This window comes from Ochotona princeps, chromosome 12, assembly GCF_030435755.1.
Source record: "Ochotona princeps isolate mOchPri1 chromosome 12, mOchPri1.hap1, whole genome shotgun sequence".
Taxonomy (NCBI): Eukaryota; Metazoa; Chordata; class Mammalia; order Lagomorpha; family Ochotonidae; genus Ochotona; species Ochotona princeps.
The window spans coordinates 22,867,102-22,891,076 of NC_080843.1; the positions used below are offsets into that span (position 1 = coordinate 22,867,102).

The window sequence follows — 23,975 nt, forward strand, 5'->3', positions numbered from 1 at the left end:
CAATGGAACAGAACGTCTCGGGAACCACTGAGTCAGAAAATAAGGCAATGCTAACGCCTTTGGACGTGTGCGAAGGAACGTGTCTCTCCAGAGGAGGACGCAAGGCGCGGGTGAGGGCCAGGGAAGAGACTCGGGGGCTCCAAAGGGAAGCGGGGTCCAAACTCAGAGCCTTGAGGTAGGCAGCCCAGGCCAGAAAGGCCACAAACACCACCCTGAAAAGGAGCCCGCACGTCCCCTCCGGAATCACCCCGGGAGAGGGGCCCCGGGGCCGCCGAACCCCCAGATCCCCGGAGCCCCAGACCCCCAGATCCCGGGCACTCACCACCTGGTAGCGGCCAGTCGCCAGCTGGTGATGATCCATCCCGCCCGGCTCGGGATCCGGCTTCACAGCCGGCAGCTCGCCCCGGCGCTCCGCTCGCTCGGCCTCCACCCCCGCCGCCGCCGACGTCGCCGCCGCCGCAGCGCCCCTTCCGCCTCGCCCTCGGCCGCTGCGGTCGCCCGGCGGAGCCGCCTCACTTCCTGTCGCTCCCACAGCAGCCGCAGAGACCTCCGCGTCGCTCGCCGACGGCCGGAGCAGCTCCCGGCAGCCGCGCGCGCCTCTGCGCAGGCTCGGCACGCTCGCGCATGCTCGCTGCGTCCGCCGGCGGCCCATGCGCGCAGCGAGTGGGCGGGTTGTCGCTGGGTGGGAGGAGATGGAAAAGTAAGGCTGGTTCCAGGGGAGCTGTCTCCGTTGTCAGCTTGTCGGGAGTGGGCGGTGGCGAAAGGAACAGAAGCAGAAGAAGGAAAATCCACATTCGTGATTGGTCTTTTCCGTGTGCACAGATTTCGTGCAGGGGTGAGGCAGTGAGCAGTCACAGAGACAGATGTCGGAGCGGGAGGGGCCGTTCTTAGAACACCTGAGGACAGATGGCCTGTCTACCCAACACTTCCCATTATTACCTGTCTTAGGACATCGCAAGGAGACCCGGTTCTGTGACATTCCTAAAACGCTCGTTCAAAATTGTTAGTGAGGTAAGAGTTTGTTTGCTTTTTTTTTTCTTCCAAAGACTTGTTAAAGCAGCTTTAGATTCACAACAAAATTGAGAGGAAGCTACAGCGATATCCCCTAGGTCTCCTCCTTGCCCCCTTTCCCAACAGTTTCCTCAGAGTCCATATCCCTGATAAACCCACAGGAGCACATCCTTATCACCCCACGTCCATAGTTTATATTAGGGTTATACATGCTAGAGATTTGGACCAATGTGTATTACACTGCGTAAAGAATGTTTTCACTACCCCAAAAATCCTGTATGCGAGGGGTCGGCGCTGTGACAGAATGGGTTAAACCTGGCTTAGGAGTCCACGTCCCTTGTCCAACAGTACCTGCTGGAGTCTTGGCCCTTCTGTTGGACACCTGAGACACTGAGTTCCTGACTCCTGGCTTCAGCCTGGCCCAGCACTGGCTATGTGGCCATTTGGAAAGTGAACCAGAACGTGGAAAAGTCATCCTCTACTTTTAAAATAGATAATCACATTTTTAACTTGTGGTGTGAAAAGTAGTGTAGCCTAGCAGAGCGTCATACAGGGAAGTAGCTGGGTTCGATGCACCTGCTCTCCAGTGTAGCTGTGGGAGGTGGTTCCTGCACCCACATGGGAAACCCCGATAATTCACTGGCTCCTCATCTCGCTCTGAGCCAGTCCAGCCGGTGAGGGCATAACAGATCAGAGCTATCCATCCCTGTCTCTCTGCCTCCTAAACAAATAATTTTCAAAATTCTTTGTGAAATAATTTAACAGATTTAAGAAGTTTTTTCTGGTCAGTAAGACATTTTAGAATCCAGTAGACTCTTCAGTGTATTCACACAAAAAATTCTCTTCAGTTACTGGAAGGATAGAAAGAAGTTATGAAATGAGGTAGAACTATATCTTAACAATCCTAAACCCAGTAACATCAAAGCTTTAACAGTAAGGAATCACTTTGTATGGAGCATTGTAATGCTCTCACTGTCTGAGTGACCACACATGACCCTTGTATGTGTGTATCATGCAGGCCACAAAGCATGTTTCTTTAGCAAGTACATGAGTATGACAGAGCAGGGAAAAGTCCCCTTTAACACAAAGACCTGCGTTCTAAAATCTGCAAAGTGTGATCCCACATGATCTGGCCCAGATATCTTTTTTAAGATAGCTCAACTCTTTTTTTAATCTTTCCCTAAATAATCTTACACTGGAACCCCCTACAGGGATAAAGGAGAGGGCCTGGAGTCCCCACTCCCTCTATTTCCCTTCTGAATATCCAGAGGAAGATTCCCATGATGAATAAGGACACGCTGGTTAAATGACAAGATCCAATAAAGATTCGTTGAGAGATCAACTAAGAAAGGTAAGCCTTCCTCAGAGTTTTCCTCAAGCATTATTCAGCTCTCCCGATTTTTGTTATCTTGATGCATCTGGCAGTGGAGCAGTGATAGGCTATTAAGAGGTTAATGTATCGGCCCAGTGCAGTAGCCTAGTGGCTGAAGTCCTTGCCCAGAATGCACTGGGATCCCATATGGGCGCAGGTTCTAACCCCAGAGGCCCCGCGCGTCCCGTGCAGCTCCCTGCTTGTGGCCTGGGAAGGCAGTAGAGGACAGCCCAAGCCTTGGGACCATGAACCCATGTGGTAAACCCAGAGGACGTTCCTGACTCCTGACTTCAGATCAGCTCAGCTCCGGCTGTTTCGACCGCTTGGGTAGTGAACCAATGAATGGAAGATCTTCCTCTCTGTCTCTCTTCCTCTCTGTTTGTCTGACTTTCAAAATAATAATAGTAATAATAATAAAATCATTTTTAAAAAAAGAATTGGCTAACTTAAGTAGAATTGCCAAATGTTAAAGAATAAAACCATCATCCCTTGTTCTAATGTAATTAGTTTTCAGCTTCAGAGACACAACCTCTCGGAATGCTATTTATACTGCATTGCAGTATTGAGGAGAGCATGAAAGTAAGCTGCTATATTTCCTTTCTCTTTTTTTAAATACAATTCTTTATCTATTTGAAAGGCAAACAAGAAATCTTCCATCTACTGGTTCATTCCTCAGATAACTACAACAGCCAGCCAGGACTGCTGTACCAAGCTGAAATGTGAGCCAGGAACTCAATTTTTCATGGGGAGGAGCAACCCTCCCACTTCAGCCATCAGCTGCTGCCTCCCGGGGCGTGCATTAGCATGAAGCTGAATCAGAAGCAGAGTTGGACTCAAACCTAGGCATTTGGGGATTCAGACATTCCCAGAAGTGTCTTCATCAGTACATCAAATGTCTACACCCAGATTCCCTGTCAGAAAAGCTCATTTTGCCCTGCTTCAACAAATGGGGCTAGCCAATCATTTCTAGCTGTTAGCTTTGCCAGGGTCACCTTTAGGTTTCAGCCCGTGGTGGTGCTATTTCTAGAGTGGCGCCAAGCTTTCCCTGAGCAAGGCAGTGGTGCAAGACTCAAAACTGGTTCTGCCCAGCACTGAGCTTTCTTGGGGGCTGACTGCTTCGCAGCTTACTAGAAAGCTGGCCGAGCCCTGCTCAGCTCCGCACCACACTGTGCCAGTTCCTCCTGTTCAGTCTTCTCCCCCTGTCTTGGATGTCAGTCCCAGCGAAACTTGTGCAGTTGGCTTTATATCAGTATCAGATTTCTGTAAAAATCTAGACAGGTTCCCAGAATGTCAAGTATAGACAGTGCTAGTATTATTTTTTTAAGGTATTTATTTTTTAAATGACCAACTTATCTTTTTATGATGTTGATGCTCCATCTCCAGAACAGAACTCAGTGTTCTGCACTGAGAACATTTTTTTTCATATGGACATAATGTTTTTACAGCTTTCGCACTGAGAATGAGTGATGTTCCACATACAGTTATTCCTTCAGGTCACAGGTACCTCTTTGTCTGGGACATATCATTTCTTGGAACCATGTGTACTTCCTAGCAACAGAGTCATTCCCCTTAGAGATGAATTAATTTCTTATCAGCTACCACTCTATCTTCTTACTTGTAGCCAAGTATGTTGACACTCATATGTATACCAGAATTCTTTGTGGGATTCCCCCGTTTAAAGACCAGTAGACATGCTCTTGGCTGCCAAGGGCAGTCTCCACAGACCTGAATCACAGGCAGACTAATTCTCCAAATTGTTTTCACTTTAGCGATTTTCAGGGTTTTTTTTTTTTTTAATCACCTCTTGTATAACAAAGAATATAACACATATAGAACAAATTGACAGGGCTACGAGTACTTAAACAAATTCACAGGGTTACTGTACTTAAGGGGACCCCTTATCTTGATGTTTAATTGCATTTGAAGTATTATGATTTCTGCATATTCTCTGTCTGAAGATTTCTATCTCTACCTAACACAAATTTACAAGCTGGAGTGAGTATTTGGTGCTCAGTGATTAAGATACTCAGATCGCATATTGGAATACCAGGATTTGGTGTTAATTCCAGATACTGGCTCAGCTTCCTGATGGAGACTCAGGAAGGCAGCTGCTGCCACATGGGAGATGTGCATTGAGTTCCCACATCCTGGCTATTGCCCAGCATTTGAGGGGTGGAAATCACTGATAGGATCTCTGTCAGCCCCCAAAATTAAAAAAAGAAAAAATTCACAGGCCATCATTTTCTCAGCATTAAGTTAGAAAGTATATTTTAAAAAACCAGTTGCTTTTCACTTTAGTAAATGAAAATAAGCAGTTACTGCTCCAGGGTTTTATCTTTATTACCATATATATGGATTTTTCAACAGTTTGTAGGCTGAATCTCAATTTAGCTTCACATAGAGTTCCTTATTTAAATGGTTCTGTGATTTCTGTCATCTGTTCATCTCCATAATTTTAGAGAGGAAATCTAAAGTTGAGTGCTTTGATAATCAAGTATCTACTTCCTCTCCCTCTTTTTATTTCCATCCAGTATCTTGTAGAATCTGCAAAACAGAGGTAGGGATTTAGTGAAGTGGTGAAGAGGCCCCCTGGGACAGAACACCTGGTACAAGTCCAAACCCTGCCCTAGATTCCAGCTTCCTGCCAGCACACACTGTGGGAGGCAGTAAGTAATGGCTCGAGTGCTTGGGTGCCTGGCACCCACACATGAGGAACCCAGGTTGAGTTTGAGCGCCTGACTCCTGTCTGGCCAGCCGCAGCTGTTGCAGGCTTGTGGGGAGTAAATGTATGAAAGATCTCTCTGTGTGTCTCTGCTCTTCAAATAAGTAAAACTGGAATAAAAATGTAAAACCAAGTGAGGTGTTTAATCAGTTAAAGTTCAGCCAGAGAAATGGAGTGAGTGGAATGGGTATCTTCAGAGATTTGGTACAAGGAATTAAGCTTCTGCAGTTTGGGAGGGTGGTTAGGCAGGTCTGAAATTCATAGCTCTGACCTCTGCAACTCTTGCTGTGGGAGCTGCCACTGCTACCTGCAGGCAGAATTTCTTCTTAAGGGAAAACTTAGTTGTGTTCTCAAGTACATTTAATAAATTGAAATTTCCATCATATAGCGAATAATCTTAAAAACTAATTTTAGACTTTAATTACATCTATGAAAGGACATTACAGGGGCCCAGCACAGTAGCCTAGCGGCTCAAGTCCTCGCCGTGGACGTTTGGGATCCCATATGGACACTGGTTCTAATGCCGGCGGCCCTGCTTCCCTTCCAGCTCCCAGCCAGTGGCCTGGGAAAGCAGTCGAGGACGGCCCAGAGCCTCGGGAACCTGCACCCACATGGGAGACCCCAGAGAGGCTCCTGGCTTTGGATCAGCTCAGCTCTGGCCGTTGCGGCCACTTGGGGAGTGAATCAGCAGACAAAAAATCTTTTTGTCTCTCCTCTTCTCTGTGTATCTGACTTTCCAATAAAAATAAATAAAATCTTAAAAAAAAAGGTCATTACAGCAATGCCTAGATCAGTACTTGATTTAATACTTGGAGTTATAGTCTAGTGACACTGGTAAAGAAAGTATCATCTGCCAAGAAACTGTTGAATTTATCTGGACAATAAGATGCTGGACTCTATGCTTGATATATGCTTGCAAGGAAAGACGCTTGACTGAAATTGAACTGTAATACTGCAACAACGTGGAGGAATCCACCATGGGGGGAGGGCATGGGGAGGGTTGGGGGAATCCCAGAGCCTATGAAACTGTGTCACATAATGCGATGTAATTAATAAAAAAAGAAAGAATGAAAAAAGAAAAAAAAGAAAGTATCATCTGTTTACTTCAGTATCACCAGCTAAAATGTTCTCTGTGTAATAAACACAAAGGAGAAGTACAAAGAGAAAGGAAAAGGGAGGAAGGTCCAGAAAGTTAGCTTAGAAATTAAAATAATTTCCCAACAACTTTATTTTCTATGTAAACGTGTGTCTATAGGGTGACATCACTACACAGCAATTAGGAAGGCTTTGGGTTCTAACAAGCTGCACCATATTCTATTTATTGTTATCATTTTAATTTTCCCCTTGGTCATGGGCAGCAAATATGAGAAAGTCAACACCATTTTGCTTTAGTGATTTCTCATTTGAAACTGGGATAACTCCGAAGTCATTAAATATTCTTTCCTTTACCTTGAGTAAAGAACACTGTTCCTTGACCATGTTGAAGTGAGATGTTACGTGTTGCTGGTTGTCTCCTTTATGCAAGCTGGTCATGCTCATAGAAAAGAAGGGTGACACTGAATATATTGCCTTTTATGGCAGGTTTCCCCTGACTCACTGTGTCCTTATGTAAGAAGACGAACGTTATGTGTGTTTATGTCTCTGTATAAAGTACTAAGAGAAAACTACCTCCTGCATGTCAAGATTTTCTTTAAATGTGTTTATTCTCTTTCATGATAAGAGAAACTTTGGCTCATTTAGCACATTTGCTATCAGTGCACTGCTTAACATTAACATCAAGAATCATGTTAATACCCCGACTAGGCTGCAGCTCCCACTGGTTGATGTAAGGGCCGAACCAGACTGGACTGCAACACCCATTGGTTCCAGTGCAACTCGGGACTGAAAACAGAACCAACACAGCAATTGCAACCACCAGCTGATCAGGGTGATGGACTGTGCCGGGCCCTGTGCTTGCTAGAACATACAAGAATCTGGTCTGGGAATACCTCAAAGTATCTTTGGAGATCTCCCCACTTGAACTGCTGGACTCAGAATTCTAACCAAGAAAAGACAGAAGACAGAATAGGACAATCATTCATCTCAGCTACATGTTGGCAGCGAAATATGGGACAAATGGAGACTTCATGATGGACCATATCAATCAGTGGACCACCTCATCGAGCGAAACTGGCAGTGACTCATAACTGGAGAACTATTAACTCCACTTGAGCACATATCTCAGAGCATGCCCCACATCCGGGACTTGGGGTGGGCGGGAAACCGGGTGGGGCTTCTCCCTCAATATCCCCTTTTACCTCAGATACATGATGGAAACAATATGGACATAATAGCATTGCCCACCTCCCTATCCCCCTGAACCTTTTTTTTTTTTTCTTCTCTTTCTTGATTTTCCTTCAACTATAGTTAACTATGTAAAGATTGTCAACAACAATACAATAAAATGGATTATAAAAAAAAAAAAAAGAATCATGTTAATAATATGAGGTCATGATAATAATAAGGTGATCATATAGCAACATTGCCTTATTTCAGTACTAAGAATAAAGAATGTTCACCATCTGAACATAAAATGATGGTGGGCAGGCACTGGACACAGCAGGCTTCAGTAACAGCTTGTTCTGCGTTCAATCCAACTTCCTGCTAATGTGCCTGAGAGGGAGACATAATGGTTCAGGTACTTGAGTCCCTGCCATGCAGTGGGACACCTTGGTTGAGTTCCTTCTTTCCTAGTTCATCTTGGCCCAGACAAGGCTGTGGGAGCCATCTGGGGAGCTGATCTGTCAGGAGGAAGATTCCCTACTCTCTCCCCTTCTCTCCCTGCATCTCTGTCACTCTGCCTTTCACATCAGTCGGTCAATCATTTTAAAAAAATCGTAACAAGCCAAATGACTTACCTGATGCTACCTTTCCAACATTAAGAAGAGAACTATACCCATTTTCTAGCCTTACAATAAAAAAAAAAAAAAAGCAGTGGCTACAAAGAGCCAAAGTAAGCCAAAGTCGTGACCAAAAAGTTCTTTACAACTGGCAATGTTACCATAAAATAAATAAAAATAAATAAAAATTTAAACAGTATCTCACTTTATATCTTAATAATATTTAAATGTATGATAAAATGTCCATAACTTCTGCTTGTGAAAAATGAACATTAAAATATCTGACATGGTTTCAACAATGAAGGTGAGGTCACAAAACTCAAATTATCCTCTTTCCTTAGATAATGACTTCTAAAAACAAAAGCATAAATGTTACAAAAATATGCATATACACACGAATATGGCACATTTGGAGAAAATCAAGCTTAATTCTTTTGTGTGCATCGGACAAGTGATTTGACTGACTACAGACTCTTGAAATTTCCTTAGAACCCAATAGTCTAGAAAAAAAAGTGTGTATTTTCCTAGAGCCATAAAACTTTTAACATTTGTTTTCCATAAAACTTTGAGATCATCTATCCTAGCAGCTTCATTTTGAAGATAGGAAGAAGTTTAGAGAAGTAAATACTTCCTTAACACTCTATCTGTGAATCAGCTCCCAGTCAACTTCCCCTTGATTCAAATAGCTCATAAAACAATTCAAAACACTCACTGACTATTCCCAATTCAGTCCACTAGAATTTCCAATTTATTCCACATCAGTAATAATAAAAAATGCAGAACTTGAATGCATGATAAATGCCAACATGGCATAATTATTTTGGAACTAATATGACCAGCAAATGTATTACCAGGGCCTGGCACTATTGCATAGGTTAAAGCTGCCATCTGCAGTGCACGCATCCCAAATGGATACCCATTTGAGTCCTGGCGCTCCACTTCCAATCCAGTTTCCTGCTAATGTGCCTGGAAAAGCAGCAGAAGATGGCCAAGTGTTCTGCATCCGTGTGGGAGACTCAGAAGAAGCTCCTGGCTCCCAGCTTCAGCTTGGTTCAGCCATGGTCATTGTGAGCTTTTGGGGAATGAACAAGCAAAGAAAAGATATCTTTCTCTCTACCTCTCCCTCTCTAGCTCTTTCAAATAAAAGAAATAAAATGTACTGCTACAGAAACATAAATATAAGATAGTTATAACTTCCAAAACTTACTGTGGAACAAATAAAATATCTACTGTTTAAAGTACTATAAAATGTGTTCTTTACAAATATGGTCCTTAGAAGTACAGTAGATATGTAGTATTATGCACTCGGGCTTAAAAACAAACCAGTAGTAACCCCAAGCATTTCCATCTATATAAACTTGGGATATAATACGAAGTGAATGGAACCCTACCTCTCTTATCTCAGCTTCTACTCCTTGGCCAGGGAACGCTACTGTAATTTCGAAGCAATATAGCTAACAATCCAATATGGTAGCCCTTTTCCACATGTCACCACTTAGATATAAATTAAATAACATTGAAAATTCATTCTCTCAGTCACAATGGGCACATTTCAAGTGCTGAAATGCCATCAGCATCGTGACAGTGCTGATGTGGACCACTTGCCTCATAATATAGTTGTTTCTATTTTACTTCTTTTTGATTATTATTGTAATTTTATGATACTGTTCCATAGGCTCTGGGATTTCCCTTACACCCTTCTCAGGATATGTCCCCTTCCCCTTTATTATTACTGTAGTATAGTTCTTTATAAACAGTCATATGTCCATCATTGCAGGCATGGACAGTGGCAGAGTCCAGCATCCTAATGTCAAGATACAGTTAACAGTGTCATTGGGAGTCCATCTTTGATCTGGAAGTAGAGATGCACACTGCATTGTATCCTCACATCTGGTTATGATAGTCTCCATTACTCAGTTACTATACATTCCCTTAAATGAAAAACCACAAAACAAAATCAGCAACTGGAAGATAAAAATAAATAAAAAATGCCATGAAATTAAATAACATGCTATTGGATTTGACAGTCTCCATTACACAGTTATTGTACTTCCCTTTAATTGAAAAGCCACAAAACAAAATCAATAACAGGAAGAAAAGAAGAAATTAAAAATGCCATGAAATTAAATAACATACTACTGAATGACTAATGTGTCGCTGAAGAAATGGAAAAGAAAATTAAGAACTATAATATAGTTTTAAATTCCAAGAAAAAACTTTTATTTATTAACCTCAAGTTACCTTTATTGCTTCATTTCCTGAGCTATCCAAATACTTCTGTAATAACCTTGTCCCAGCTCTGCTGTATCTGAGTAATATGGCCCCTGGCTATGTCGCTTAACCTGCTGAGCTGGTTTGCTCATGTTTAATACCAGAACAATAATTTCTTCATTATGTATCTCATGGGTTGCTATGAAGCTCAAGTGAAAATGTAACCACACAAATATAGAGTATTATTAATCCTAGGTGCTCTTTGCCATTTTTTAATCAAACAAGTTTTTGGTAATTTAGGATAAAAACTACAGACTTAGAAGAACATTGAAGCTCATTAACTCTCTCCCCTTAGCCTCATCCTATTGTTTTCTAGGTTGAATGATTGGTTTCATACTCCTTAGTGTGACTTATCATAACATAAGCAGTATAGACTCAGTGTGCATAAACACGGAAAGTATGTTCATGAATGTTTATTAAAAGTAAAACTCTTCCACAGTGTATTTGATGATCATTGTAAGTACGATAATAGTAGCTGCTATTTATTGACTGCTGCTAACAATTTTACTAAGTGCTTCATGTAAATTATCTCACTATAATGTCACTACAAATATAAGGAATTAATACTTCTGCTATTACTATTCCACATTTCAAGAAACTAAGAATATCTTTTTGAAAGATTTATTTGAAGATCAACATTAGAGAGGGAGAGGTAGCAAAATCCTTCATCCTTGGGTTCACTGCACAAGTGGTTGTACTGCAAGGACCAAGCCAGGCCGGTCAGGAGCAAGGAGTTCCTTTGTGGGAAGCAGAGGTTCAAGCATTTGGGGCATCTTCTAATACTTTCCCAGGCCATCAACAGGGAACTGGATCAGAAGTGGAGCAGCTGGGACTTGAACCATTAACTAAGGGACCCCAAAGGTTTATTTTCATCAACTTGAAAAGCAGGAAGAAATCTTCCAACCGCTGGTTCTGTCTGAACTGCCTACAACTACCAGGACAGAGTTAGGCACTCTGTCCGAGGCACTCATGCGGAGAACAGAGGCGCACAGACTTGATGCATCATCCACGCGCTGCCCGCCACTGCATTAGCAGGAGGTTGGATTGGAAGCATAGCACTCGGTACTCAGACCAGCACTCAGATGCAGGCTTTCCAAGTGGTACCTTAACCTGCACCACGACACCTGCCCCTATTTAATTCAGCAACTTTTTATTGTGATGTACTTATATACAGGAAAATGTATGATTCATAAGGTTATACCTCAGTGAGATTTTCCTAAACTGAAGAAATCCATACAACCTGTATTCACATTACAGCAGAAAGTATTTCCAGACCTCAAAAGATCACTTAACCTAGTTCCTATCTCTACGGCTATACAAAGAATAACTATTATCCTGATTTACAACACCACAAATTAGTTTTGAAGACTTTTCACCTTCCTATGCGACAGTATTTCAAAAAGCTGCTCATGGAGGGCAGGTATCGTGGCTCAGCTCCCTAAGCTCCACTTTCACTCGATAGACCTACTTCCCATAGCTGTTCATTGGCCCAAGCCCAGCTACTCTGCTGTTGATCTGTCTTTCTGCTTAATTATTGCATCCTGGAAAGCGGCAGATGATGGATGGCCCAAGTGCTTGAGCTGCTGCCACTCACAGGGGAGGCCCAGATGGAGTTCCTGGCTCCTGGCTTTGTCCTGGCTCATCTCTGACTGTTGTGGACATTCGGGAACTGATGCCTTTCAAGTAAATAAAAATAAACATTCAAATGAAAGTTCATGGAAAATAAAAATAAAAGATGTTTATTTGGATGCAAGTAATTTTCAAATGCATAATTTGAGGCATTTTTTAAAAACACAAAAGGTGCCTATTAAAAAAAACATGAATTTTAAAAGTTGTACCAAAATAAATTTCACTTGATTCCACTTTTTCATGAATATTTTTAGGTACTTTCATACATGGAATCATGCTATGCACTCTTTATTTCTTTTTTAACGTTGTTTGCATAGTTGAGAATGATGTATGCCCATATGGGCCACTGATCAGTGCAGGGAGGGTGAAGCATGGAGGAAGGTGAGTGAGATAAGCATTTCCAATTTTGTTCTTTTTCTCCTGTATCTGTAGGGAGGGCATAAAAGAAAGGGAGCCACTCCTTGTTGCCAAACTACATCAATACCAGGGGATGGGGCACAGCCACTAGATGCCATCTTAGAGGTTCTGATGTGGGGAAGAATGTTCTGAAGATATTACTTGAGTGTTTTTGATGGTTCTGAGACATCACTGGTTTGGTTGCTCCAAGGTCTATTGGCTGACCAAATCCACCTTAGTGCATTCACACACCCCAGACATTTGTTGCCAAAGCTTCGCCAGGAGAGTTGTCCATCCTGTTCTGCTTTCCATCCTCTGATGTGGCGCTCAACATCTTCTGCTGGCTTAGATGAGCTGGCTGTCATGTCTCCTGTGAACAATCTGGGTATGCTGTCCACTGCACAGGCATCAGGAACTGAGGAGGCCCAGTCCCAATACATGCACTCCAAGGTTGGACCACATATCTTGTAATTTTTCCCTGTGGCCAAGACTTGAATCCAGAGGTCTAGTTAGGGAGTCCCCCAAGAAACTTCACCCTGTGCTGACCCCAGGCTTGATTTTTGTGTGCTCCAGCTGGTGCGGGCTCCAGTTCGGTCTGTCACACATGTTGGTCAATGCACATGTCAGTGAATGCAGTTGTCTGGTCAGTTCCATCCTCAGCCCCATCTCCTATACAAACCAATGGATGCTGTGGCCTAACCCAACCCAGCCCACCACAAACTTGAGCTTTACACACACCAGCAAGAACTGCTACCTACTGGGGTGACTCTCTCAAAAACCCCAGAACCACCCCCAGCCCCTGTTTCTGTGTGTGCCAGCATATGCAACAATTTAGTCAAGCCTGTTCTGCATCCTTCCAGCTATTATACACACCCATGGGTGCTGCATCTTAGCTCAGCCCTACCCACCCCCAGATCCAGCCCACACATATGCTGATGGGTGCTGCCACCTTATACAGCCTGACCTATCCCCAGCCCTGACTCTCATTCTAACCAAAAGAAGCTGCAGCCTTGCAGAGGAATGCCCACAGTTTCCCTACTAAGCTTGCTCCCAACCCCAGATCCTGCATTTGCCAGGGGATTCTAGGGTCCAACCTGATGTGACTTACACTCAGTCTTGGCACTTGCCCGCGAGTGCTGCAGCAAAGCCCAGCTGGCCTACACTTATTCTGGCTCTTGCATGCTCCAGGGATGCACTAACCTAGCCAAGCCATGCCCTGCCCAAAACCTAGCTCACATGCAGACTGACATGTGATACAGCCTGGTCTGCACCCATTCCCAGCTCTCACACTTACCAGTGAGAGCAGTCGCCCAGCAGGGCAGTCCCTGAAGTTCTCCTGCCAGGCTCACCCTTCACATGGGGTCTTGTGAATACTGGGGCGGGGAGGTGGTTTGCAGTCCAGTCAGGCATGGCCCACCTCGCCTCAGCATTCGTTGGTAGTGCTGCAGCCTGACTCTGCTTGGCTTCCCCCAGTCCCAGCTCATGCTGGCGGGTGCTACAACTCAACCCAACCCAGCCCAGCCCAGCCCAAGCCTGGCAAGCCTCCAGGCCTAGCCCGCATGTGGTTGATGTTGTGGTCCAACCTCTTGGGGGTTTTCTGACCAGCAGACCCCTGCAACCACCAAGAGGATGAGGCAGTGGCCATATTCCACAGCAAAATCCACCAGAGACAGTCTGATTGAGCATGTCCATTTATCGTAAAGCATGTGCAAACTTATATAAACTAAGAAAGGGGTAAGAAGAAAGGTATCTCCCAAAAGTCCTCTCACCCAATAATGACACTGTAATTGGCTAGAAGGCATGTCTATCTCTCTGGACCCTCCAGTTATGGTCAGTCATGTGGAACACACATGGCTGGCAGGTGTGCTGCAGGTCAAGTTCACCATGTGTGGCTGTGAGTCAGCTGATGGTCATACATACCACATGTCACTGGCAGGCAGTATGGGACCTCACTGACTTCTCAGAGTTGTTTATCAGGGGAGTTTGAGCACAGCTCATCCAAGGACAGAGATGAGAAACTGGGGTGCAGCCCACCACTCTCACCTGTATGATCAGTGATTTGGCCAGTTGAGGTCTCAGTGAGCCAAGACCATTGACAGGGGATTCTTCCTGGGAACACAGTGTGCTGAGTCCCTATGGCCTCCCACATAGGCCAAGCAGGTTAAGATCCAGCAGCAGTCTCCCACACCAATCCTGCCTGGCCTGCACCCTGCCTGGCTCTGGTACCTGCCTGCTGCTGCTGTAGATTGACCCAGCCCTGCCTGCCCCCAGACCCAGCTCTCATATGGACCTATGGGTGCTACAGCTCAGCTCAGTCCGGCCCAGCCTAACCCAACCAACTCCCATATCTAGACCTGAACTGGCAGGTGTTGTGGCCCAACCCTGCCTGACCTGCACCCCATCCTGGCTCTCGCATCTGCCTAAGGATGTTGTGGATTGGCCGAGCCCAGTCCACCCCCAGACTCATGTGGACTGGCAGGTATTGTAACTAGCCCAGCCCAACCTGCACCCACTCTGGCTCTCATAAGCACCAGCCCATGCTGGGTCCTGGTCCAGTCTGGCATACCCCCAGACCCAGTCCAGCATGCCCCCAGACTGAGTCCACACACATGTCTACAGGTACTGCAGCCTTGCCCTGTCCAGTCCACTCCCAGACCCAACTCTGGTGCTCACCAGTAGGAACTGTAGCCCAGCAGAGGAATCCCCTTAATTCCCCTACATTATAATTAATATATTCTTAGAAATGATTATGTTTGATTATGCTGTGTAGGTATTTATATTCTCATTTAATAGATCATGAAAAACGGTTTTCCAAAATGGTCATTCGATTTTTTCCCTTCCATCTTCAGCGCATGAGAATTCCATGTGAGCCACAGCTTCACACACATTTGGTATTATATATGTGTGTGCATGTATATGTATATATATATGTAATTATCTTATATATTTACATTTATATATTTATATACTTGTATATTATATATAAATTATATTTTATACCATATATCATATGGTATATATGATATATTGTGTATAATATATATTCTACACTTATATATCATATAACATGTTATTTATGTTATATTCACTTTGACAGAACTTTAGCTATATTTCATGATTTAAATCTGAATTTACCTGTTAAGTAATAAAATAAAACTCGTTTTGATATGCTTCCTAGCCACCTGAAATTTTTTTTTAAGATTTACTTCTTTTTATTGGAAAGTAAGAAACACAGAGGAGAGACAGAGAGGAAGATCTGTCTGCTGATTCACTCCCCAAATGGCTGCAACAGCCAGAATTGAGTTGATCTGAAGCCAGAAGCCAGGAGCTTCTTCCCGTTCTCCCACATGGATGCAGAGTCCCAAGGCTTTGGGCCGTCCTTGACTGCTTTCCCAGGCCACAAGCAGGGAGATGGATGGGAAGCGGGGCTTCCAGGATTAGAATCGGCAGCCATATGGGATCCCGGCACATAAAAGGCAAGGACTTTAGCTGCTAGGCTGCTGCACCGGACCTACCACCTAAAAAGCTTTGCAGACCTGTTAATTTGCCTATTTTTCTGTTGAGTTATTTGATCTTTGTCTCCTGGATTTGCAACAACACATTATTGTCCTGAAAGTTTGACTTTCTTAAATATGTAAATATGGACAAATTTAGAGATATTGGCACACTCTTGGCATTAGGAACCAGGCTGCAGATAAGTGGACAAATGTGACAAATACACCTCACTTTCTGCCTCATACTGCTTGCTTAAAAGGCCCAACATAAAGGGGGGATAAAAGTCATACTACAAATAGGGACAGGAAGAACTAATTGTTGTGAATTAGTCATCATAAATGGTTAGTTGAAGTTATTTTGTTTTGACATTTAATTTGAGGAAATAAAAGCATGAATGTTCATCTGTAAGAGCATTAGTTAGATTATCAATATATTCCTTTTGACATTCTCTTTAGAAGACTTTGGCTAAGAGTTCACTTTACAACCTCTTAGCTGGGCTTCCTTCCCCCTGCCTTCAGGTGTGTCCACTCTCCCTACTTCATACAGTGTCTGTCTGGAGAAGGCTCTCCTTATTGATTTGTTAATTAAAATTGATTTTGAGATTCCCTTTCAGTTGTTATACATAAATAATCATATGATGTTATCTTGTTAATTAAGAATTTTTAATACCAGTAAGAAGCATTTCAGTAGCTAGCAAAAGTATACTTTGTGATTGTATGCAAAAATTTTCTATAAGTTGTCCATGGATTTTTCCCTGAATTTTTTGTGAAGTAAATTTGATCATTTAAACGAAATCTTCTTAATGATGAGTTTTCCATTTTTTACAGACACAGTCTCATGGCACTCCTCGATGAATAGAATTTTCATGAGTGACTTATTTTTTATGGTGAAAAATATAGATAGTATAAATTTACCATTTTAATAATTTTTATTATATACTTTAATGGCATTAAGTGTATTCACAATACTTTGTACTAATACTACTATTCATCCCTGAAACTTCTTCATTATCCCAAGTTGAAACTCAAGTAGTCCTCTACTCTATCCCCTCCCAGACTCTTGACAGTCACTTTTTGTACTCTATGATTTTGGCTAACCCAGATAACTGACAGTTGTGTTTTTTGTGTCTGTTTTGTTTCACTTAATGTAAGGCCATCAAGTTTTATTCAAGTGGCTGTAACTATCAGAATTCCTTTGCTTTTTTTTTTGTACAGTAGTTCTTGCTTAACTGCAAAGTATATGTTCCAAAACTCCCAGCAAATGCCTAAAACGAAGTATAGTATAAACACTGCCTGTTTTCTCATAAATACATACCTGTGTTTGTGGGTACCATATGAGATTAATAAGAACTACTAATAAAATGCAACAATTATAACACTGTACATAATGAAAGTTTTATGTGTAGGCTCATATTCACTGTTTTTTCTTTGTACATACCCACATAATACCAAAGCAGTCAATGTGATAACCAAGAGGGCAGAGAGACTAATGGGAGGGTGGCAAATAGAGTGCAAGCATGCTGGACAAAAGGGGGATTCACATTCTGAGGAGGGTGAAAGGGGACAGTGAGAGATCTCATCACACTCTTCAGGTTCACATAGAATGTAGAACTTTTGGAGTGATATCTGGAATATTTCATTTAAGATTTTTCAGGCCATCATTGATTTAGGTCGCTGAAAAAATGAAAAGCAAAACCACTGCTAAAGGGAAATGGTTGTAGTATGTGTCAGAACTACATTCCACAGTGTAGTAGTTACCTAAATATTATTCCACTATGTTATAGACCACATTTCCTTTATTTTTTCATACATGAAAGGACACTATCGTGTTTTCACCTGGGTCATTTTATTCCCTCTTCATAGCTCCCCACCTTGGGAATCCTATATTTTAAAGCTGACTGTCAATTCATAGCAACTGACTCTTGCCAAGCAGAATATTCATTTTGTATCCTAATTTCCTCATTTGTAATAAGAAAACAGAAGTATCCATCTCACTGGACTGAAATAAAAATTTAATGAGATAAAAAAAATCTAGTGTAGAATTCTGGCAGTGAGAAACATTACTCATGTGATGGCAGACAGTTCTGGAGTCTGCACTATACATCTTAAGAGGTATCCAGACTCGTTTATCAAATATATTTCTGGCTTTATGAAAAGTCATCTTATGTATATAAATGGCATATACTAAATTACTTTTGGCTTCTAAAATACTAAAATCAATAAAGGAAGACAGGAATCATTTGTGAAAAATGATTTTTCTTCTACTCATACTCTGTTTACCAAGTTTGGAGAGGTTAAAGTAGCAATTCAGAAAGTACAGTTTTGGGGCAGGCATGATGACATAACAGGTGAATCTTCTGCCCGCAACACTGGTGTCCCATATGGGCAACAGTTCAAGTTCTGACTGCTCTACTTTTTTCCTTCTTTTTTTAAAGTATTTTATTTTATTTTTTATTGGAAAGGTAGATTTACAGAGAGAGGAAGAGACACAGGGAAAGATCTTCCATCCACTGGTTCACTCCCCAAGTGGCCACAACGGCTGGAGCTCAGCTGATCTGAAGCCAGGAGCCAGGAACTTCTTCTGGGTCTCCCAAGTGGGTCGAGGGTCCCAACACTTTGGGTCATCCTCTGCTGCTTTCTCAGGCCTCAAGCAGGGAGCTGAAAAGGAAGTGGAGCAGCCAGGACACAAATTGGCACCCGTTTGTGATCCCAGCTCTTATAACGTGAGGATTTAGCCACTGAGCCATCACGCCAAGGCCTGCTCTACTTTCCTTCCAGCTTTCTGCTTATGATGTGGGAAGGCAGTGGAGGATGGCCTAAGTTCTTGGCTCCTGCACACAAGTGGGAGACCCAGAAGGAGCTGCTGGCTCCTGGCTTTGCATCAGCTCAATTCTGACTGTTAACGGCCATTGTGGGAGTAAACCAGCAGATGGAAGACCTCTCCGTCTCTCCTTCTCTCTATATAAAATCTCCTTTTCAAATAAAAATAAAATAAAATGCAGTTTTCAAAAGTATCAATGATTTATCTCTCTAAGGAAAATATTTCATTTTGTATATTGCACAGTGAAATCATACAGCTAAGTAATATGGACTTAACAATTTATTATAAATAAAATCTTTAGATTCAAATACAACTTACCTAATTCTTAGAATGAGCATTGATAAAATAATATCCAAATCTTCAAAAAAAAATTATGAACCTAAGAGACAAGCTAGATTTGGATTGCCTCTTATATTAAATATTAATAATCCATGAAGGACTTTTAAATTTATTTTAAAATTTTGACGGCTAATTGTTTTTCTTAACATTTATTTTTATTGGAAAATCAGATTTACCGAGAGAAGGAGAAACAGAGAGGAAGATATTCTGTCTGTTGGATCACTTCCCATGCGGCCACAACGGTCAGAGCTGAGCCAATCCGGAGCAAGGAGCTAGAAGCCTTCTCTGGGTCTCCCATGTAGGTGCAGGGTCCCAAGGCTCTGGGCTGCCCTTGACTGCTTTCCCAGGGCACAGGGTGGGAAGCAGGACTGCTGGGATACAAACCAGTGCCCATATGGGATCCTGGCGCATGCAAGGCAGGACTTCAGCCGCTATGCTACTGCACCAGGCCTGACAATTTTTTTTTTTTTTTTTTTTTTTAGGATTTGTTATTTTATTTTTGTTTGAAAGAATTTACAGAGAGGAGAGATGGAGAGAGAGAGACCTTCCATCTACTGGTTCAGTTCTCAAAAAGCCACAATAGGCTGGGTCAAGTTAAAGCAAGGTCCCAGGATCTTCCTCCAAGTCTCTCACATGGGTGCAGGGGCCCAAGCACTGGGCCATATTCTGCTGCCTTCCTATGCTCAGTGGCAGGGAGCTGGATCATACATGGAGCAGTAGAGTTTCCTGTGGGTTGCTGCCACTGCTGATAGCAGCCTAAACATTATGCCACAACACGCCCTGTTAAGCATAGTCTTTTCAGAGGGAAATTAAAGATAATGAATGACTAATTTTATGAACACAATTTTTAAAGAGTTATTTTTGTTGGAAAGTCAGATTTACACAGAGAAGGAGAGATGAAGAGAAAGATCTTCTATATACTGATTCACTCCCTAAGTAAGCCATATGTAGCCAGGAGGCAGGGGATTCTTCCTTGTCTCCCATGCGGGTGCAGGGTCCCAAGGTTCTAGGCCATCTTTCATTGCTTTCCCAGGCCACAAGCAGGGAGCTGGATGGGAATTGAGCAGCCAAGACACGAACTGCATGCATATGGATGGTATGCCAGTGCTTGGACATGGAGGATTAGCCAGTTTGGCCAACACACCAACCCTTACAAAAACAATTTTAACAAGTAGTTAATCGTTCTGTCTTAATTCTTCCCATGACAATAATTTCCCTATAGCAAGAAGGTGCCAAAGCCCAGCAATTAAGAATGCATTTGAGGATTAGGTGTTTAGCCTAGTGATTGAAGACACCAGTTAATATGCCCAGGTTCAATATTAAGTTTCTAGATTTGATGCCTAACTCTGGCTCCTAATCAAATTTCCACCAATGCAAATTCTTGATGGAAGTGGTGATGACCTAAGTAGTTGAGCTTCTATCACTTCCATCAAAGCCCTGAGTTAAGTTCCCATCTCCTGTTTCAGCCTCACCTGTTACCAACCATTGTAGGAATTTGGGGAGTGAACCAGAAGAAGGAGCTCTCTCAGTCACTTTCTCTGTGTCTCTAAGCATCCTAAGCTAAGTAATTATTTTTTTTAAAGGCAGTGCTCACTATGGGGCCCGCATTGTTGCACATAAAATCAGGTCAGCTTGGCTGACTAGTCTTCTGCCCTGCATGCCCAGCATCTTGTATGGGTGCCAGTTCGTGTCCTGGCTACCTCACTTTCATCCAGTCCCTGCTTGTGGCCTTGGGAAGCTGTCGAGGACGGCCCAATGCATTGGGACCTTACACCCACGAGGGAGACCTGGAGAAAACTCCTTGCTTTAGATCCGCTCATCTCTTGCCATCACGGCCACTTGGGGAGTGAACTAGCAAAAGGAATATCTTTCTGTGTGTCTCCTCCTTTCTGTGGATATGTTTTTTTTATAGAAATAATTTTTAAAAAGGCATACTATTCTTAGTTGAGGTTACTAGTTGGATTTCTACATTTATTAGGAATATTTGATAGCCATTGTATGACTTTGTGGGGAAGAGGTTATACAAAATACAGGTCACAAAGCCAAAAATACAAAGCAAACCTAAAACAATACATGACCAGCTGGATTTGATGAGGTACATGTATAAACCCGAGTTACAGTTTTTAGAAGTTTATTTATGCATTTACCTGCTCATTTATTTACTTACTGGAGAGGCACAAAGAAAAAAAAGAGATCCCTTTCTTTTTAAAGACATATTTTATTTTTATTGGAAAAGCAAGTTTACAGAGAGAAGGAGAGACAGAGAAAGATCTTCCATCTGCTGGTTCACTCCCTAAATGGTCGTACAGCTGGAATTGAGCTGATGCTAAACCAGGAACCAGGCTTCCACAGGGGTCAGAGTCCCAAGGCTTTGGGCCATTCTCTACTGCTTTCCCAGGCCACAAGCAGGGAGCTGGATAGGAAATGGAATAGCTGAAACACAAATTGGCACCTCTATGGGATTAGGTGCATGCAACGCAAGGATTTAGCCACTGAGCAATTGTGCTGGGCCCAAAAAAAGAGATCTTATACGTATTGGTTTACTATGCAAATGTCCCCAATGGCCAGAATTGGACCAGGCTGAAGCCAAGAAACAAGAGCTCCACCCATGTGAGTAGCAGGGATCCAACAGCTAGACTTGTCATCTGCACAGACTCCAGCATCCTATTGTCCATGCCTTCGATGATGGACATGTGACTGTTTATGAAGAACTATACAATAGTAATAATATAGGGGAACTTGGGGAGGGGGTAAGGGAAATCCCATGGCATATAGAAATGTATCATAAAGTGATAATAATAAAAGTAAAGAAAAAGGAAAAAACAAGAATTTTGTTGGGCATGACAAGGAATTTACATTTTATTCTGAAGGTAAAGGAAGTCATTTTATGAACCCAAGTCATGAATGTGAGAAAATAAGGAATGAATATGTGACCATCAGTCTGAGGACCGAGTGAAAGTATAGAAAGTCAAAGGGATCTGTGATATGTCTGTCAGAAGTCAAACTCTTCTGGGGGATCATACCTCAGGTTCTAGTGGGACTGGAGAGGAATGTGAAATAAACCACTTAAATAACATTTCCAGATAAAGCTGACAATTTGTCGGGCTTGGGACTTGCCAATGTAGGCTTCTTCTCCAAGTGCCTGACTGCCAAAAATAGAGGAGAGGGTGGTGGTTAAAAACCAAGGGAGGGGGAGGGCTTCGACTGAACAACAAAGACCTTTTTTTCCGATCAACCTTGACGCAGGGAGTGAGAACAACAGGGGAAGGGTTCAGATCCTGGACAATATGCAGGGCAGACACTTTCAGTTCCAATTTATGAACCACCTTAGAAAGCACAGAGACACAGGTACAAAAGGTTGTGAAAGGAAGAGTTAGCCATTCACACCTACCCTAGCTCCCACACACACCCATTCCCCAACCCCTTTTCAATGTGAATCTGGTGGGAGTTTCCAGAAGATTTTTTTTTTTTTTGGAAAAACAGATATACAGAGAGAGATATGTTCTATCCACTGGTTCACTCCCCAGGTAGCCATAATGGTTGGAGCTAAGCAGATCCCTAACCAGGAGCCAGGAGCCTCCTCCAGGTCTCCCATGTAGGTGCAGGGTCCTAGTCTTTGGGCCATCCTTTACTGATTTCCCAGGCTACAAGCAGGAAGCTAGACAGGAAGTAGGGCATCCAGGGCACAAACCAGTGCCCACATGGGATCCCGACACATGCAAAGAGAGGATTTAGCCATGAGGCTGTTGCACTGGGCTTCCCAGAAACTTTTTGAGAACTAAAGAGTCTAGAAGAATGGAAAGTGTCATGAAGAAAAATGAGAGTGCACTTGAGAGAGAGAGAGTGCTGCTGCCTCTGAAAGTGAAGGCCCGACTGAAGCTGGAAACTGTGTAGTGGTACCAGTTCCATGGGCACAACTGTGTGATTTTATTCATGTAAGGTTGGCAGATTTAGAAAACGAATTATACAAAGCTAAATTTGCATTTCAGATAAACCATGAATATTTTTAGAATAAGTATGGCCTGTGAAATATTGGGACATACCTATAGAACCAAAGAAAGGAAAATCCGCTGGTTGATTTCAGCTTCAAATTTAACTCAGCATATTTTCAAAGTGAGAAGTTGAAAAATTGGATGTGAAGCGTACGAACTAAAACTGAAGGTTAGAACTGACTGTGCAAATTGTCATTTCCTTCCTTTGCAAACATGACTCTGTGAGCACCAGACAGAGCCGTGAATACATGCCCACCACGTGACAGCAGTCACAGCAGGGCCAAGGATGATCCTGACTGCTGAGCCGCATCTTCCCCAAGAGCCCCAACCCCGTTACCCAGACGTCCACCTTGACATGTGACTTGCATCCACCTTTCGTATCCTACTATGTCTGAACAATGTCTTTATGTTCAACACTGAGCTTTAATTCCCACAGGAAAACAATATTATTTCCCTTCAAAATGCATCTCCATAAACTCTGTCTCATATAAACTAATAAGAAGGCTGTACAAAGGAAAAATACATTTTCATTCTTTTTTTTTTTTACATTTTCATTCTTTATGATGGTCCTTAGAGCATTCCCATAGAAAGAATGTGTTAACTATATGATCATGGATTTTTTTTAAAGATTTATTTATTTTTATCGCAAAATCAGATATATATATAGAGAGGAGGAGAGGCAGAGAGGAAGATCTTCCATCTGATGATTCACTCCCCAAGTAACAGCAATGGCCACAGCTGTGCCAGTCCGAAGCCAGGAGCCAGGAGCTGTTCCATGTCTCCCACATGGGTGCAGGGTTCCAAGGCTTTGGGCCATCCTGGACTGCTTTCCCAGGCCACAAGCAGGGAGCTGGGTGGGAAGTGGGGATGCTGGGATTAGAACCAACGCCTGTATGGAATCCTGGTATGTGTGCAAGGCAAGGACTTTGACCGCTGCTAAGCCACTGCGCCGGGCCTGGATTTTTTTCCTAATCATGAATAATGCACTTTAAAATGATTAGATCAAGTAAATGATTTATCTTTTTATATCCCTTATATACCAATTTTTA

At 42.8% G+C, this 23,975-nt stretch overlaps 2 protein-coding genes across 2 annotated transcripts in view; one reads left to right on the forward strand and one right to left on the reverse strand.

Annotated features, from left to right (window-relative positions):
- The window catches only part of NDFIP2 (Nedd4 family interacting protein 2), a 54,605-nt gene extending 53,754 nt beyond the window's left edge, over positions 1–851 (reverse strand). Inside the window, exon 1 of the mRNA XM_004577410.3 lies at positions 323–851. Coding sequence (XP_004577467.2) covers positions 323–652 — 330 coding nt within the window. The 5' untranslated portion in view covers positions 653–851. The remainder of the gene's footprint in view (positions 1–322) is intronic.
- Positions 852–948: 97 nt separating this feature from the next.
- RBM26 (RNA binding motif protein 26) overlaps positions 949–23,975 on the forward strand; it is a 159,881-nt gene continuing 136,854 nt past the window's right edge. The window contains exon 1 of the mRNA XM_058670580.1: positions 949–1,011. The gene's annotated coding sequence lies outside the window, so the exon portion shown is untranslated. The remainder of the gene's footprint in view (positions 1,012–23,975) is intronic.